The sequence below is a fragment of the Procambarus clarkii genome, chromosome 22 (assembly GCF_040958095.1).
Source record: "Procambarus clarkii isolate CNS0578487 chromosome 22, FALCON_Pclarkii_2.0, whole genome shotgun sequence".
Classification (NCBI taxonomy): Eukaryota; Metazoa; Arthropoda; class Malacostraca; order Decapoda; family Cambaridae; genus Procambarus; species Procambarus clarkii.
In genome coordinates, this window is record NC_091171.1 from 11,893,622 (window position 1) to 11,909,331 (window position 15,710).

The window sequence follows — 15,710 nt, forward strand, 5'->3', positions numbered from 1 at the left end:
GTAATGCCGGCGTCTTCATTTAGGATCTTCCAGACGTCGCTTTGAGTGAAAGCATGGCCGTCCATGGGGCGAGTCATGACTTTGAGGCGCTTGTGTCGCATTGTCGTTGTTACCACCCCCTCAATGGGTCGCTGTAGCGATGGATGTCTTGTGAAGTGGCTTAGGTATGATGATGTGGGGAGTGTACAACCTCTAATAGACATTCTGTTAGATAGCCTGGCCATAGGCCGGGTTCAGGGTGTAGAAGAACTTCCAGTACCAACTCCAGGTACAGTACTAGGAGTACCAGCCTGGCGGTCCCCAAGGGTCTGTCTGTCGCTTCCTCCCTCCCCTCATCTACTCTTCCCTCTTTCCTCCCTCCTTCACCCTTTCCCCTCTCCCTCTTCTGCCCTCTGTTCCTCCCTCTACCCCTCATGTCTTTAGTCTCCTCGCCTCTCTCCTCGCCTCCCCACGCTCTCTCCTTCCATATCACTAATCTTAAGATTATAGGCGCACGACGCACAGCTGGTTCAAAACAACCCGTAAACGTTGAAAGGTAAACTATATCATCAATGTATTTTGAGGGCTTAAAGGGCAAGTATTATCAGATTTTTTAAAAATTTGGAGCCATTATTGCGTACAATTTCCAATACGGCAAAAAATTAATAATTCAGAGTTGACTCACATGGTATTGCGATATTTTGACGGGGATGACGTTGGCACAGTGTCACTTGGCACTCTTTCTCTGATACCAATTCTGTTCTAACATGCCCAAGCTCCTGGCTTCCAACCTCGAACACATACAAACAAAGACATTTCCAACAAATGTTAGAATAAACTCTGGTTCTCGAACCTGTGACCGCGTGATCACCAGTTCGCCCCGCAGTTCACTTAATTTGCGTGAACACTCATCCTGGGGAATTATTGCTGGACTACTCTTCCTCCAGAAGGCCCAGGTGCCTGGCGAGGACACTCTTTGCTGCTAGAGGCAGCCTTGTGGGATACGAAGGAGGGTGTTGTGGACGCTTCCTGATAGAGGACGTTGGGGACTCCTGAGTGAGCACAGTTTCTCCAGGAGGCCGCTGGTGGTCGAGTTTCCTACCTGAAAGGCACTTCCCTCCTAGAGGGTGATGGTGGGAACACTCTCCCTGGTGTAGAACATTGGCGGGGACACTCCCTCCTAGAGGGCGCCTGGCGGGGACACTTTCCCTCCTGGAGGGTGTGGAGGGCGCCTGGTGGGGACACACTCCCTCCTGGAGGGTGTGGAGGGCGCCTGGCGGGGACACTCTCCCTCCTGGAGGGTGTGGAGGGCGCCTGGCGGGGACACTCTCCCTCCTGGAGGGTGTGGAGGGCGCCTGGTGGGGACACTCTCCCTCCTGGAGGGTGTGGAGGGCGCCTGGCACGGACACTCTCCCTCCTGGAGGGTGTGGAGGGCGCCTGGCGGGGACACTCTCCCTCCTGGAGGGTGTGGAGGGCGCCTGGCGGGGACACTCTCCCTCCTGGAGGGTGTGGAGGGCGCCTGGCGGGGACACTCTCCCTCCTGGAGGGTGTGGAGGGCGCCTGGCGGGGACACTCTCCCTCCTGGAGGGTGTGGAGGGCGCCTGGTGGGGACACTCTCCCTCCTGGAGGGTGTGGAGGGCGCCTGGCACGGACACTCTCCCTCCTGGAGGGTGTGGAGGGCGCCTGGCGGGGACACACTCCCTCCTGGAGGGTGTGGAGGGCGCCTGGTGGGGACACTCTCCCTCCTGGAGGATGTGGAGGGCGCCTGGCACGGACACTCTCCCTCCTGGAGGGTGTGGAGGGCGCCTGGCGGGGACACTCTCCCTCCTGGAGGGTGTGGAGGGCGCCTGGCGGGGACACTCTCCCTCCTGGAGGGCGCCTGGCGGGGACACTCTCCCTCCTGGAGGGTGTGGAGGGCGCCTGGCGGGGACACTCTCCCTCCTGGAGGGTGTGGAGGGCGCCTGGCGGGGACACTCTCCCTCCTGGAGGGTGTGGAGGGCGCCTGGCGGGGACACTCTCCCTCCTGGAGGGTGTGGAGGGCGCCTGGCGGGGACACTCTCCCTCCTGGAGGGTGTGGAGGGCGCCTGGCGGGGACACTCTCCCTCCTGGAGGGTGTGGAGGGCGCCTGGCGGGGACACTCTCCCTCCTGGAGGGTGTGGAGGGCGCCTGGTGGGGACACTCTCCCTCCTGGAGGGTGTGGAGGGCGCCTGGCACGGACACTCTCCCTCCTGGAGGGTGTGGAGGGCGCCTGGCGGGGACACACTCCCTCCTGGAGGGTGTGGAGGGCGCCTGGTGGGGACACTCTCCCTCCTGGAGGATGTGGAGGGCGCCTGGCACGGACACTCTCCCTCCTGGAGGGTGTGGAGGGCGCCTGGCGGGGACACTCTCCCTCCTGGAGGGTGTGGAGGGCGCCTGGCGGGGACACTCTCCCTCCTGGAGGGCGCCTGGCGGGGACACTCTCCCTCCTGGAGGGTGTGGAGGGCGCCTGGCGGGGACACTCTCCCTCCTGGAGGGTGTGGAGGGCGCCTGGCGGGGACACTCTCCCTCCTGGAGGGTGTGGAGGGCGCCTGGCGGGGACACTCTCCCTCCTGGAGGGTGTGGAGGGCGCCTGGCACGGACACTCTCCCTCCTGGAGGGTGTGGAGGGCGCCTGGCGGGGACACTCTCCCTCCTGGAGGGTGTGGAGGGCGCCTGGCGGGGACACTCTCCCTCCTGGAGGGTGTGGAGGGCGCCTGGCACGGACACTCTCCCTCCTGGAGGGTGTGGAGGGCGCCTGGCACGGACACTCTCCCTCCTGGAGGGTGTGGAGGGCGCCTGGCGGGGACACTCTCCCTCCTGGAGAGTGTGGAGGGCGCCTGGCGGGAACACTCTCCCTCCTGGAGGGTGTGGAGGGCGCCTGGCGGGGACACTCTCCCTCCTGGAGGGTGTGGAGGGCGCCTGGCGGGGACACTCTCCCTCCTGGAGGGTGTGGAGGGCGCCTGGCACGGACACTCTCCCTCCTGCATCACGTCCGAGTGCGGCTGATGATACCTGATGGTTATGTTAATAGAAGCCTCTCGGAATTCATTAAAACTGATGAAGTGAACTGCTCATATCGCTAATTGGGATCGCTGGAACAGAATGTGTTATTGGGAGGTTATGATGAGGGGAGCAGAGTGGCTGGGTGTTAGGGCAAGGGGCGGGCTGGGTCTAGCAGGTTCCCGGCGCCTGCGCCTCTGGTGCGCCCTCCTACACTAGCATACAATATTGCTGTTGCAATTTGTATTATAGACGTTGCTTGCCGCTATTGAAGAAATTTGACTTCTCTCTGAAGTTTGAAAGAGTTTTGTTTACATGTGGAGGGCGTGTTTATGTTTATGTTCAATATTGGTGGCGAAGTTTGTGGTTTGGCGGGAGTCTAAGTGTAAGCGGGTAGCCTAGTCCTTATATATTCTTGTGGGCTTGGTGTTCGCCGCCGTCATTTTAGAATTATAAATATAAGTGCTGTTCACGTAAATTGTTCATTAAATAAACAGAATAAGGAAAGGAACTATCAAATACGTCAACCAATTTGATTTAGATCTTTGTTACTAAAACAAACACAAAAACAAACACACACACACATAACGGGGGTCCAAGAGCTAGAGCTCGGTCCTGCAGGAACAAACAGGTGAGTACACACATGCGACTTAATATAGTACTTTGTACTGACACTGATATTATAGCAGAACAAGCCACATGTTTTATACACATTAACCAAAGTTATAAACTTGGCACCTATGAAAATTCCTACATTCAGGGCTGTTAGGGAACAAAGGATCATTCCCAGACTGAAGCCAATAATTACAAGTGCTACATAATAAGTCAATAAGAGTTACAGCCTCAGTAGTGTCTTAAACCATTTCCCTGTACTAGACGGAGCCTCACGATGCCTTGTAAGTGGTAGTTCCATGGTATTGGTAACTGATAGTTCCATGGTAGTGGTAACTGGTAGTTCCATGGTAGTGGTAACTGGTAGTTCCATGGTATTGGTAACTGGTAGTTCCATGGTAGTGGTAACTGGTAGTTCCATGGTATTGGTAACTGGTAGTTCCATGGTATTGGTAACTGGTAGTTCCATGGTAGTGGTAACTGGTAGTTCCATGGTAGTGGTAACTGGAAGTTCCATGGTATTGGTAACTGGAAGTTCCATGGTAGTGGTAACTGGTAGTTCCATGGTATTGGTAACTGGAAGTTCCATGGTATTGGTAACTGGAAGTTCCATGGTATTGGTAACTGGAAGTTCCATGGTATTGGTAACTGGTAGTTCCATGGTATTGGTAACTGGTAGTTCCATGGTATTGGTAACTGGTAGTTCCATGGTAGTGGTAACTGGTAGTTCCATGGTAGTGGTAACTGGAAGTTCCATGGTATTGGTAACTGGTAGTTCCATGGTAGTGGTAACTGGTAGTTCCATGGTATTGGTAACTGGAAGTTCCATGGTATTGGTAACTGGTAGTTCCATGGTATTGGTAACTGGTAGTTCCATGGTATTGGTAACTGGTAGTTCCATGGTAGTGGTAACTGGAAGTTCCATGGTATTGGTAACTGGTAGTTCCATGGTAGTGGTAACTGGTAGTTCCATGGTAGTGGTAACTGGTAGTACCATGGTATTGGTAACTGGAAGTTCCATGGTATTGGTAACTGGTAGTTCCATGGTAGTGGTAACTGGTAGTTCCATGGTATTGGTAACTGATAGTTCCATGGTAGTGGTAACTGGTAGTTCCATGGTATTGGTAACTGATAGTTCCATGGTAGTGGTAACTGGTAGTTCCATGGTATTGGTAACTGATAGTTCCATGGTATTGGTAACTGGAAGTTCCATGGTATTGGTAACTGATAGTTCCATGGTATTGGTAACTGATAGTTCCATGGTATTGGTAACTGGTAGTTCCATGGTATTGGTAACTGATAGTTCCATGGTATTGGTAACTGATAGTTCCATGGTATTGGTAACTGGTAGTTCCATGGTATTGGTAACTGATAGTTCCATGGTATTGGTAACTGGTAGTTCCATGATATTGGTAACTGATAGTTCCATGGTATTGGTAACTGATAGTTCCATGGTATTGGTAACTGGTAGTTCCATGGTATTGGTAACTGGTAGTACCATGGTAGTGGTAATTGGTAGTACCATGGTAGTGGTAACTGGTAGTTCCATGGTATTGTAACTAGTAGTTCCATGGTATTGGTAACTGGTAGTTCCATGGTAGTGGTAACTGGTAGTACCATGGTAGTGGTAACTGGTAGTACCATGGTATTGTAACTAGTAGTTCCATGGTATTGGTAACTGGTAGTTCCATGGTAGTGGTAACTGGTAGTTCCATGGTAGTGGTAACTGGTAGTTCCATGGTAGTGGTAACTTATAGTTCCATGGTATTGGTAACTGGTAGTACCATGGTAGTGGTAACTAGTAGTTCCATGGTATTGGTAACTGGTAGTACCATGGTAGTGGTAACTGGTAGTACCATGGTATTGGTAACTAGTAGTTCCATGGTATTGGTAACTGGTAGTACCATGGTAGTGGTAACTGGTAGTTCCATGGTAGTGGTAACTGGTAGTTCCATGGTAGTGGTAACTGGTAGTTCCATGGTATTGGTAACTGGTAGTTCCATGGTATTGGTAACTGGTAGTACCATGGTATTGGTAACTGGTAGTACCATGGTATTGGTAACTGGTAGTACCATGGTAGTGGTAACTGGTAGTACCATGGTATTGGTAACTGGTAGTACCATGGTAGTGGTAACTGGTAGTTCCATGGTAGTGGTAACTGGTAGTTCCATGGTAGTGGTAACTGGTAGTTCCATGGTAGTGGTAACTGGTAGTTCCATGGTATTGGTAACTGGTAGTACCATGGTATTGGTAACTGGTAGTTCCATGGTATTGGTAACTGGTAGTACCATGGTAGTGGTAACTGGTAGTTCCATGGTAGTGGTAACTGGTAGTACCATGGAAGTGGTAACTGGTAGTACCATGGTAGTGGTAACTGGTAGTACCATGGTAGTGGTAACTGGTAGTTCCATGGTAGTGGTAACTGGTAGTACCATGGTATTGGTAACTAGTAGTTCCATGGTATTGGTAACTGGTAGTACCATGGTATTGGTAACTGGTAGTACCATGGTATTGGTAACTGGTAGTTCCATGGTATTGGTAACTGGTAGTACCATGGTAGTGGTAACTGGTAGTTCCATGGTAGTGGTAACTGGTAGTACCATGGTAGTGGTAACTGGTAGTTCCATGGTAGTGGTAACTGGTAGTTCCATGGTAGTGGTAACTGGTGGTTCCATGGTAGTGGTAACTGGTAGTACCATGGTAGTGGTAACTGGTAGTACCATGGTAGTGGTAACTGGTAGTACCATGGTAGTGGTAACTGGTAGTTCCATGGTAGTGGTAATTGGTAGTTCCATGGTAGTGGTAACTGGTAGTTCCATGGTAGTGGTAACTGGTAGTTCCATGGTAGTGGTAACTGGTAGTTCCATGGTACTGGTAACTGGTAGTACCATGGTAGTGGTAACTGGTGGTTCCATGGTAGTGGTAACTGGTAGTACCATGGTATTCTGGTGGATGGAAGGTAATTCTTGAGAACTATCTCAAATTCTCAGGTTGTGTTGTTTTTACCGTGATGTCACAACCCCTTCTGAGGTGGCATCTAGTTCAACAACCATCCACTAGATCACGCTACTGTTGACATGGATGGGGACCGTGTTGAATGTATGCGTTGTATCTTCTCTCCGTGTCACCTCCGTGTCAGCAACTGGCAGCAGTTCTAGGCTCGAGGAGTACTTTTCCGTGACGACGCTGGTCGGTATATAACTTAAATATAATTTTGCCCCGAGGGGCGAGTTTATTGGGCAGCGTCACTCATCCTGTGAGTGGACACACCGCTATAGTGACAGTATTGGGCAGCGTCACTCATCCTGTGAGTGGACACACCGCTATAGTGACAGTATTGGGCAGCGTCACTCATCCTGTGAGTGGACATACCGCTATAGTGACAGTATTTAGCAGCGTCACTCATCCTGTGAGTGGACACACCACCATAGTGACAGTATTGGGCAGCGCCATTCATCCTGTGAGTTGAGTGGACACACCGCCATGGTGACAGTATTGGGCAGCACCACTCATCCTGTGAGTGAACGCACTGCCATAGTGACAGTATTGGGCAGCGTCATTCATCCTGTGAGTGGACACACCGCCATAGTGACAGTATTTAGCAGCGCCACTCATCCTGTGAGTTGAGTGGACACACCGCCATGGTGACAGTATTGGGCAGCGCCACTCATCCTGTGAGTGGACACACCACCATAGTGACAGTATTGGGCAGCGTCACTCAACCTGTGAGTGGAAACACCACCATAGTGACAGTATTGGGCAGCGTCACTCATCTTGTGAGTGGACACACCACCATAGTGACAGTATTGGGCAGCGTCACTCATCCTGTGAGTTGAGTGGACACACCGCCATGGTGACAGTATTGGGCAGCACCACTCATCCTGTGAGTGAACGCACTGCCATAGTGACAGTACTGGGCAGCGTCACTCATCCTGTGAGTGAACGCACCGCCATAGTGACAGTATTAGGCAGCGCCACTCATCCTGTGAGTGAACGCACTGCCATAGTGACAGTACTGGGCAGCGCCACTCATCCTGTGAGTGGACACACCGCCATAGTGACAGTATTGGGCAGCGTCACTCATCCTGTGAGTGAACACACCGCCATAGTGACAGTATTGGGCAGCGTCACTCATCCTGTGAGTGAACGCACTGCCATAGTGACAGTACTGGGCAGCGCCACTCATCCTGTGAGTGGACACACCGCCATAGTGACAGTATTGGGCAGCGTCACTCATCCTGTGAGTGAACACACCGCCATAGTGACAGTACTGGGCAGCGCCACTCATCCTGTGAGTGGACACACCGCCATAGTGACAGTATTGGGCAGCGTCATTCATCCTGTGAGTGGACACACCGCCATAGTGACTGTATTGGGCAGCGTCACTCATCCTGTGAGTGGACACACCGCCATAGTGACAGTATTGGGCAGCGTCACTCATCCTGTGAGTGGACACACCGCCATAGTGACAGTATTGGGCAGCGTCACTCATCCTGTGAGTGGACACACCGCCATAGTGACAGTATTGGGCAGCGTCACTCATCCTGTGAGTGAACGTACCGCCATTCGTGAATGAAATTGCGGCTCATTCGTGAATGAAATTATTATCTAGTTTCTATGCAGCTGAATGATCCTCTTATAACTTCCCAGGCTTGTGGGGTAGGCGACCAAGGCCCCGTGTTGGACAGTGTTGGAAGACCGGGGTCTGTAGCCCCCACTACATTGGGCCCAACCCAAGCTACTCCTTTGACCTCTCCCAACTGCCCCCTCCACTCCCCTCCCTCCTCTCTGGTAGGGTCGAGCCCCAAGCCCCCTACAAGTGACCACCTCATCACCTGGAGCGGCTACTTCTCTCACTGTGACAACTGCACGATTTACCCCGCCCCCTTTCACTGCGGGTGCTCGACGGCGATTGCACAACCAACACCATTGCACGATCCCTTCCAGTGCGAATACGGTAATTGTTTGGTCCTGCTACAGGGAGTCAATACTTTGATCTCAACCATCTGGACTCTACACGTCCTGACGATTTATTCCTCCATAAACACCTCGTTGATTCAGTGGATGCCTCTGTTACTTTTAACCCCACCCATTTTGGTACACATATTGTTGCTGCTCCTTTCTCAGGATGCAGCTGCCCGCTTAGCCGCATTGTCCAGCATTGGGAAGACCCCCCACCTCCCTGTTAGCGTCTCCATAAATGCCTGGTTAAAGGCCAGTATTGGCACTGTTGTCCTCCCGCACCATGTAAGGACTGGTGTTAGGGACCTGAAAGACTGTCATGAGGATATTAAACATGTCCTTGAAGCCCAAGGCCATTCTGTCCTCCAGGTTGATACGTTCACTTGACCCCCTCGTGGTCTTCGCCATCAGCCTCTCCACGTTGTGAAGATCATTTTTGATAGTAGGACCCTTCCGCCTTCTATAATTCTTGCTGATGCCCAATGCTCCATTCAGGAGTACATTCCCTCTCCAAGATTTTGCAATAAGTGCTGGAAATTTGGGCATGGTGCCCTCAAATGCACAAGTGGAAAGTCTCTATGCCCTCAGTGTGCGAACTCGGGTGACTCTAAGACGGAGTGCTCTTTTCCCCAGACCCACTGCCTCAATTGCGGTGACGCCCACCCTACCTTCTCCCGTGCTTGTATACACTACAAATTTGAGGAAGCCATCCTTAATTTGAAGCACCACAATTGTTTGTCTTTTCCTGAGGCGAGACGCCACGTCTGCTGTCTCTCCCCTTTTGCTAACATATCTTATTCTCGTGTGTTTGCTTCTACCTCTCCTCGCTCTTCCCTCCTTTCTCAGTCTCACAACCGTTTCCAGGCCTTGGACCCAGACACGCCTACCGACTCCTCCCCTGCTCCTTTACGTTCTGAAACAAGAGGTCCTCTTCCTGGTTCTCTGTCTGGTGTTTCCTTCCTGCCTTCTCAGTCTGCCGTGTCTCTTGTTTCTTCTTTCCCGTCTCCTCCCGATCTTTCTTCCCAAACCTCCCCTTGTCTCTTGGCCCTCCACGCCGCCTGTCTGTCCAGGCTGTTGTCTATCATCCTCCCAGCAATCTTCATGTTGATTGCTCCCATTCTTCTGTCGAGACTATGGAGGCTGTTGCCCAGAACATTGCTGCTGGCACACCTGTCTCTCTAAATCAGAAACGTAAGCCTGGCTCCGCCCGCTTCTGGTCCGTTCTCCCGCTTTTACTCCACCGTCCTTGCTCAATTTGCCCATGCCCCCTAACCTTGATTTTACTGATCCTGGTCCTGATCTTCTTTAGTATGTTGTGTTTTTCTTGGCCTTTGTTTCTTCATTGTTCTCTGTTGCTGTTCTCTCTCCTTTTGACAATGTCTATTCTTCAATAGAATATTCGTGGATTTTATTCAAACTTCCGATAACAGTTTTCACCACTTTGTGTTTGTCTCTAGGAGCCGATGCTCTTTGCTCGTCCTTGTCACTTTCGTGAATATTCCTTTCTCTCCCCCCTCCCCAGCTTTTGCTGGGGCCCTTAACTGTCCACTCAGTTCTTCGCTCTACCTCCCAAGGCACGTGGAAGTGCATTCCCTGGTGGAATGCAGACAGTGTTCGAGCTGTCCACCGTAAGCGTTGCAACCTAGAAGAAACACCAATGCTGGCAGGTGGCCGCTTCTTTTATTTTATTTCGGAAGGCGAGTGCGGTGGCCATCTGTTCAGCTAAATATGAGAGTTGGAAATCTTATGTCTCCACAATTACGTCCGATACGTCTCCTTTGCCCTGGATCAGGAAGAAAATCCGCAAGATGGCGGGTAAGTTTGTTCCAGATGTCTCGCCTTCACCTCCATGGTAATATTGTGGCGGATCCGGTGGGAGTCGCGAACGAACTATGTTCCCACTTTTCGACGTTAGCTCCAGTTCTCATATTCCTCTGTCTCTCCTGAATCGTAAGCCCGTTCTTAAATCCTCTCCCCTAGACTTTCGCACTCATCTCCAGCTTCCCTATAACGGTCCATTCTCTCTCTCCGAACTCAGTCCGCCCTGACCCTCTGTGATTCTACGTCAGTGGGCTCGGATGACATTATGAGATGCTTCACCATCTCCCTTCATGGGCATCTCAGTATTTACTAAATCTCTATAACTGTATCTGGGAGTCGTCGTCAGCCCTTGAGGACTGGCTCCAGGCAGTGGTTCTTCCTATTCAGAAACCAGGGTCTCTAGGGACATCCCATAAAGACTTTAGCCCCATTGCCCTCACGAGTTGTGTTTGCAAACTCATTGAGTGTATGGTCAATGTCCATCTGATGTGGTTCCTGGAACACTATCACCACCTCTCCCCTTCTCAATTTGGCTTTGACAAGTGCCACAACACTGATGACTTGATGAACTTGAAGGTCTATATTTGTACTGTTTTTGCTGCGAAGACCTCCATTGTCGCTGTCCTTTTTGACCTAGAAAAGGCATACACCACCTGGAGATACCACATTCCGTCTCAATTCCGTTCTTTTGGCCTTCGTGGTAATATCCCTCTCTTCCTATAGGGTTTCTTCTCAAGTTGTTCCTTTAGAGTGAGGCTTGGTACTGCTCTCTCTCTGCCTCTTTTTGGCAATACAAAGGTGTACCCCAAGGTAGTGTTCTAAGTACTACTCTTTTCCTTGTTGCGCTCAATAGTCTTCTTTCCTCCCTTACCTCTGGCATCTTCTCAGCACTCTATGTCGATGATCTTACCCTTTGCTGTCGGGGTGATGACTCTCCTTTCCTTCAACGACGGCTTCAACTTGCGATTGATGCCGTGTCGTCCTGGGCCACCAATCATATGACTTCAAGTTCTGTGCAACCAAGACTTGTGCCATGACTTTTACACGGAAGCAGGTCGTTCTTCGTCCCTCTTTGTCGTTTTGGTCATCCCCTTGTGTACAAAGATTCCGCTAGGCTTTAGGGGTTAATCTTTGACACTCGTTGTCTTGGTCGCCCCCATATCTCTTACCTCCGTGTTGAATGCACTAAGGCCCTTAACCTACTTAGGGTCTTATCCCATACCTCTTGAGGAGCTGATAAGCGAATGTTCCTCGCTTTGCATTCCTCTCTCGTACTGTCTAAATTGCACTATGGTTGCCCTGCTTACTGGTCTGCTTCTCTTTCTACTCTTCACCGTCTTGATGCTCTGCACCATACTGGGTTACGCCTCAGTCTTTCGTTCGATTCCTACCCTCAGCCTGTATGGTGAAACCGGTGTCCTGTCTCTCCAGGACTGCCGTGATCGCTACTTTCTTCGCTACCTTGCGCGGTCCTTACAACACCCCCACTCTCACCTGTGTTATTCTTTGACTTTTACCCCCCTCCTGTGGTCCCTGTTCCCCTTCACCACTTCCCTCTTTCTGTCCGGCTGTCTCGCCTCCAAAAGTCTCTTTCGGTTAGTGTCACCAATATTTCTCTTGTCGGAAAACCCAACCCCCATTTACTAACATTTAATACAATTAGCAAATAATTGCTGCTGCATTGTACTAACAAATTCACTCATAGAAAACGGGGGATATCATTGCTACGTCGCTATTAATTTCACCAGCTAATTCTGTTGGGAATTATTCTTAATACCTTGGTCTCGGGACTGTAAACATCATAAAATCATTTCCCTTCAATCAACTTAATTATCAGTACCAAAGTAAAGTAAATGAGGGTCTTCTAACCACTTCTTGAAGCATGTGGAGAACAAGAGATGTGGACAGTGAAAGGGAGGCCTCAGTCAGTAGCCATTTTAACCCTGACAGTTCAAACTTGTCGTGCTGCCAACTTGATTATTTGTACCATACAAGATATTGTAGAAGAGTTAGACAGCACATATCGACACCGTCGTGTCCAGGAAAGGCATTATATCCATACAGTATACTAAATGATTTGTAGAGCTCTAATTTTATTGTGTAATTTACTGCTATGGTTATGCCGTATATAAACAAAACACCAAAGTGAACAATATTCTCATCCCCTTATTTTAGAATATTATAATATACCAGTTAACAAAATTATTTATTTGCAGCAAATATTACTGTGCAGTCTCGTTGGTAGGTAAATTGAGAAGTGAAGTCATTAACGTGGAACCACTCAGGGGAGACCACGTTACTGGCTGGCTACCCACTTACACCATTAATGCTCAAGCCTTCTTATCAGATAAGGCTTCTCCAGTATCAACTAATACAGTATAGTTATAGTTTAACACCTAGTAATATTGTAGGGAATGTCTACCAATCAATAAGTTGATTGATAGACTACATAAATAAACCATAAACCCCCCAGAATGTGTAAGGACAGTTATTTGTGTCTTAAGAAATACATTCCATTTCAAACAAACAGTTTGCCATCGAAAATATAAATTAACATAAAATATAAATTACTATATAAATCAATATAAATTAAATAAATATAAATTTCACAAGTCAATTCCCCCACACGTGTTGTTCCATCCTTGCCCCCGTGGAGGGTCCCCCCCCTTTCTAAATGTTGTAAAACCCTGACCCACGTCCCTAAAGCTTTTACTCCTACTGTTCTGAAACGCCTTTTCCTTGAGCACTTTTCTTCACACTCCCGCTCCATTTTCGTCTTCACCGATGGGTCTAAATCTACAGGAAGTGTAGGCTTCTCTGTTTTTTTCCTGACCACACTTATGTGTCGCCTGCCTCAGGAGACTAGCATCTTCACGGCAGAACTTTATGCTATTCTCTATGATCTTCGTCTCCTGCTTTCTCGCTGTCAATCCTCCTTTGTTGTTGTAATTGACTCTCGTAGTGCCCTCATGGCTCTGGAGTCCTTTAATCCAGTCCATCTGGTGGTAGTTGAGATTCAACATTGGCTGTTTCTTATGTCCAGTAAATTTAAGACAGTTGAGTTTTGCTGGTTCCCAGCCATATTGGTGTCCTTAAATGAGCGTGCGGACGGGGTCGCTCAGGAGGCTATCCGCACTTGTCCCATCTCCCATAAAGGTATTCCTTATTCCGACTTTTACACAGTTATTCATTCCTCCATCCTTACCCGTTGGCAGGGTTGTTGGTCTTGTATTACTGGTAACAAACTGCGTACTCTTAAGAGTCGTGTGTCCCCATGGCCGTTTAAGGTGTCCTACCACCTTAAACGGCTCTGGCAAGGTTGCGTATTGGCCATATACGCGTAACTCATGCACACTTAATGGAGCGCCTTGTTCCTTATTGTCCAAACTGCATTGTTCCTCTTACGGTCATGCATATTTCAGCGCATTTGATGGTGCTACATAGCCTTCCTGGCTTGGTGCCTTCTTTTGATAATTACTTCTCAAACAGGATAAGCTGTTCACCTGAGACAGTTAAGCAAGTCCTTGCTGTGTCTGGTTAGGGTTACCTTTACAAACTTGGCATGACCTGGCGGTGTGTTATGATTTCCTTATTTATCGTAGCACAAGTGTGCTCTACTACCTTCGCTCTCCACCGAGGAGGACGGAAACGATTGAGCATGTTTTTTTCAAGGTCTGGTGGGTTGGTGTGAAGGTCTGGTGGGTTGATGTGAAGGTCTGGTGGGTTGATGTGAAGGTCTGGTGGGTTGGTGTGAAGGTCTGGTGGGTTGGTGTGAAGGTCTGGTGGGTTGATGTGAAGATCTGGTGGGTTGGTGTGAAGGTCTGGTGGGTTGGTGTGAAGATCTGGTGGGTTGGTGTGAAGGTCTGGTGGGTTGGTGTGAAGATCTGGTGGGTTGGTGTGAAGGTCTGGTGGGTTGGTGTGAAGGTCTGGTGGGTTGGTGTGAAGGTCTGGTGGGTTGGTGTGAAGGTCTGGTGGGTTGATGTGAAGATCTGGTGGGTTGGTGTAAAGGTCTGGTGGGTTGGTGTGAAGGTCTGGTGGGTTGGTGTGAAGGTCTGGTGGGTTGGTGTGAAGGTCTGGTGAGTTGGTGTGAAGGTCTGGTGGGTTGGTGTGAAGGTCTGGTGGGTTGATGTGAAGATCTGGTGGGTTGGTGTGAAGGTCTGGTGGGTTGATGTGAAGATCTGGTGGGTTGGTGTGAAGATCTGGTGGGTTGGTGTGAAGGTCTGGTGGGTTGATGTGAAGATCTGGTGGGTTGGTGTGAAGATCTGGTGGGTTGATGTGAAGGTCTGGTGGGTTGATGTGAAGATCTGGTGGGTTGGTGTGAAGGTCTGGTGGGTTGATGTGAAGATCTGGTGGGTTGGTGTGAAGATCTGGTGGGTTGATGTGAAGGTCTGGTGGGTTGGTGTGAAGATCTGGTGGGTTGATGTGAAGATCTGGTGGGTTGGTGTGAAGGTCTGGTGGGTTGATGTGAAGATCTGGTGGGTTGATGTGAAGATCTGGTGGGTTGGTGTGAAGGTCTGGTGGGTTGATGTGAAGATCTGGTGGGTTGGTGTGAAGGTCTGGTGGGTTGATGTGAAGGAACAGCGTAGAAATTGGACGTTTCTCATTTGGCCTTTACCCATTTCACGTGGTGAACACAAGCTGCGAAATTTGTTTATATTGAGTGTATTAGTAATAATATTACTATAGTTACCCACCACTCCAAGAGCTAAAGAAAATGTTAAGTTAGTAGCAGCTCGTGGTGCCCTCTGTGGGCGTGATGCTGCATCGTGTACCGTGGTGCCCTCTGTGGGCGTGATGCTGCATCGTGTACCGTGGTGCCCTCTGTGGGCGTGATGCTGCATCGTGTACCGTGGTGCCCTCTGTGGGCGTGATGCCGCATCGTGTACCGTGGTGCCCTCTGTGGGCGGGATGCTGCATCGTGTACCGTGGTGCCCTCTGTGGGCGTGATGCCGCATCGTGTACCGTGGTGCCCTCTGTGGGCGTGATGCCGCATCGTGCCCCCCCCTCACCATCGGTGGTATCTCCTGTCCCATCATGTAATCCCCATCTCGTTTCTTCACTCCTAATCACTGTCATTTCCTCTTGTAATTATAAAACCAAACGACTCACTTTGTTCCTAATCACTATTATTTTTTAGTACGAGGCGAGGCTCAAGGCAGAGGTTGTGGGCGGCGTGGAGACGTGATCAGCTGGGTGTTGTTATGTCTGGGTTAACGCCCGCGCCTCACGCCACAATCACCAGAGTGCCGCCTCCAGCACGCCCCCGCCCTCCGCCACAAGGGAAAAGGGTGATGAGAAGGGCTTTTAAAGGTATTAGTC

General features: G+C 50.1%; 3 protein-coding genes across 3 annotated transcripts; all 3 read right to left on the reverse strand.

Annotated features, from left to right (window-relative positions):
- Positions 1 to 3,831: 3,831 nt before the first annotated feature.
- Positions 3,832 to 5,085, reverse strand: LOC138367390 (mucin-5AC-like). The gene has a single exon (XM_069329031.1). The coding sequence runs from the start codon at positions 5,083 to 5,085 to the stop codon at positions 3,832 to 3,834; it is 1,254 nt and encodes a 417-aa protein (XP_069185132.1).
- A 274-nt stretch (positions 5,086 to 5,359) lies between these two features.
- Positions 5,360 to 6,547, reverse strand: LOC138367391 (mucin-2-like). The gene has a single exon (XM_069329032.1). It carries the CDS (start codon positions 6,545 to 6,547, stop codon positions 5,360 to 5,362), a length of 1,188 nt encoding a protein of 395 aa, XP_069185133.1.
- A 4,243-nt stretch (positions 6,548 to 10,790) lies between these two features.
- LOC123751714 (uncharacterized) lies at positions 10,791 to 15,384 on the reverse strand. The gene is made up of 3 exons (XM_069329033.1): positions 15,164 to 15,384; positions 14,013 to 15,000; positions 10,791 to 11,024 (listed from the first exon to the last, which is right to left on the reverse strand). The coding sequence occupies exons 1-3, from the start codon at positions 15,382 to 15,384 to the stop codon at positions 10,791 to 10,793; spliced, it is 1,443 nt and encodes a 480-aa protein (XP_069185134.1).
- Positions 15,385 to 15,710: the final 326 nt, after the last annotated feature.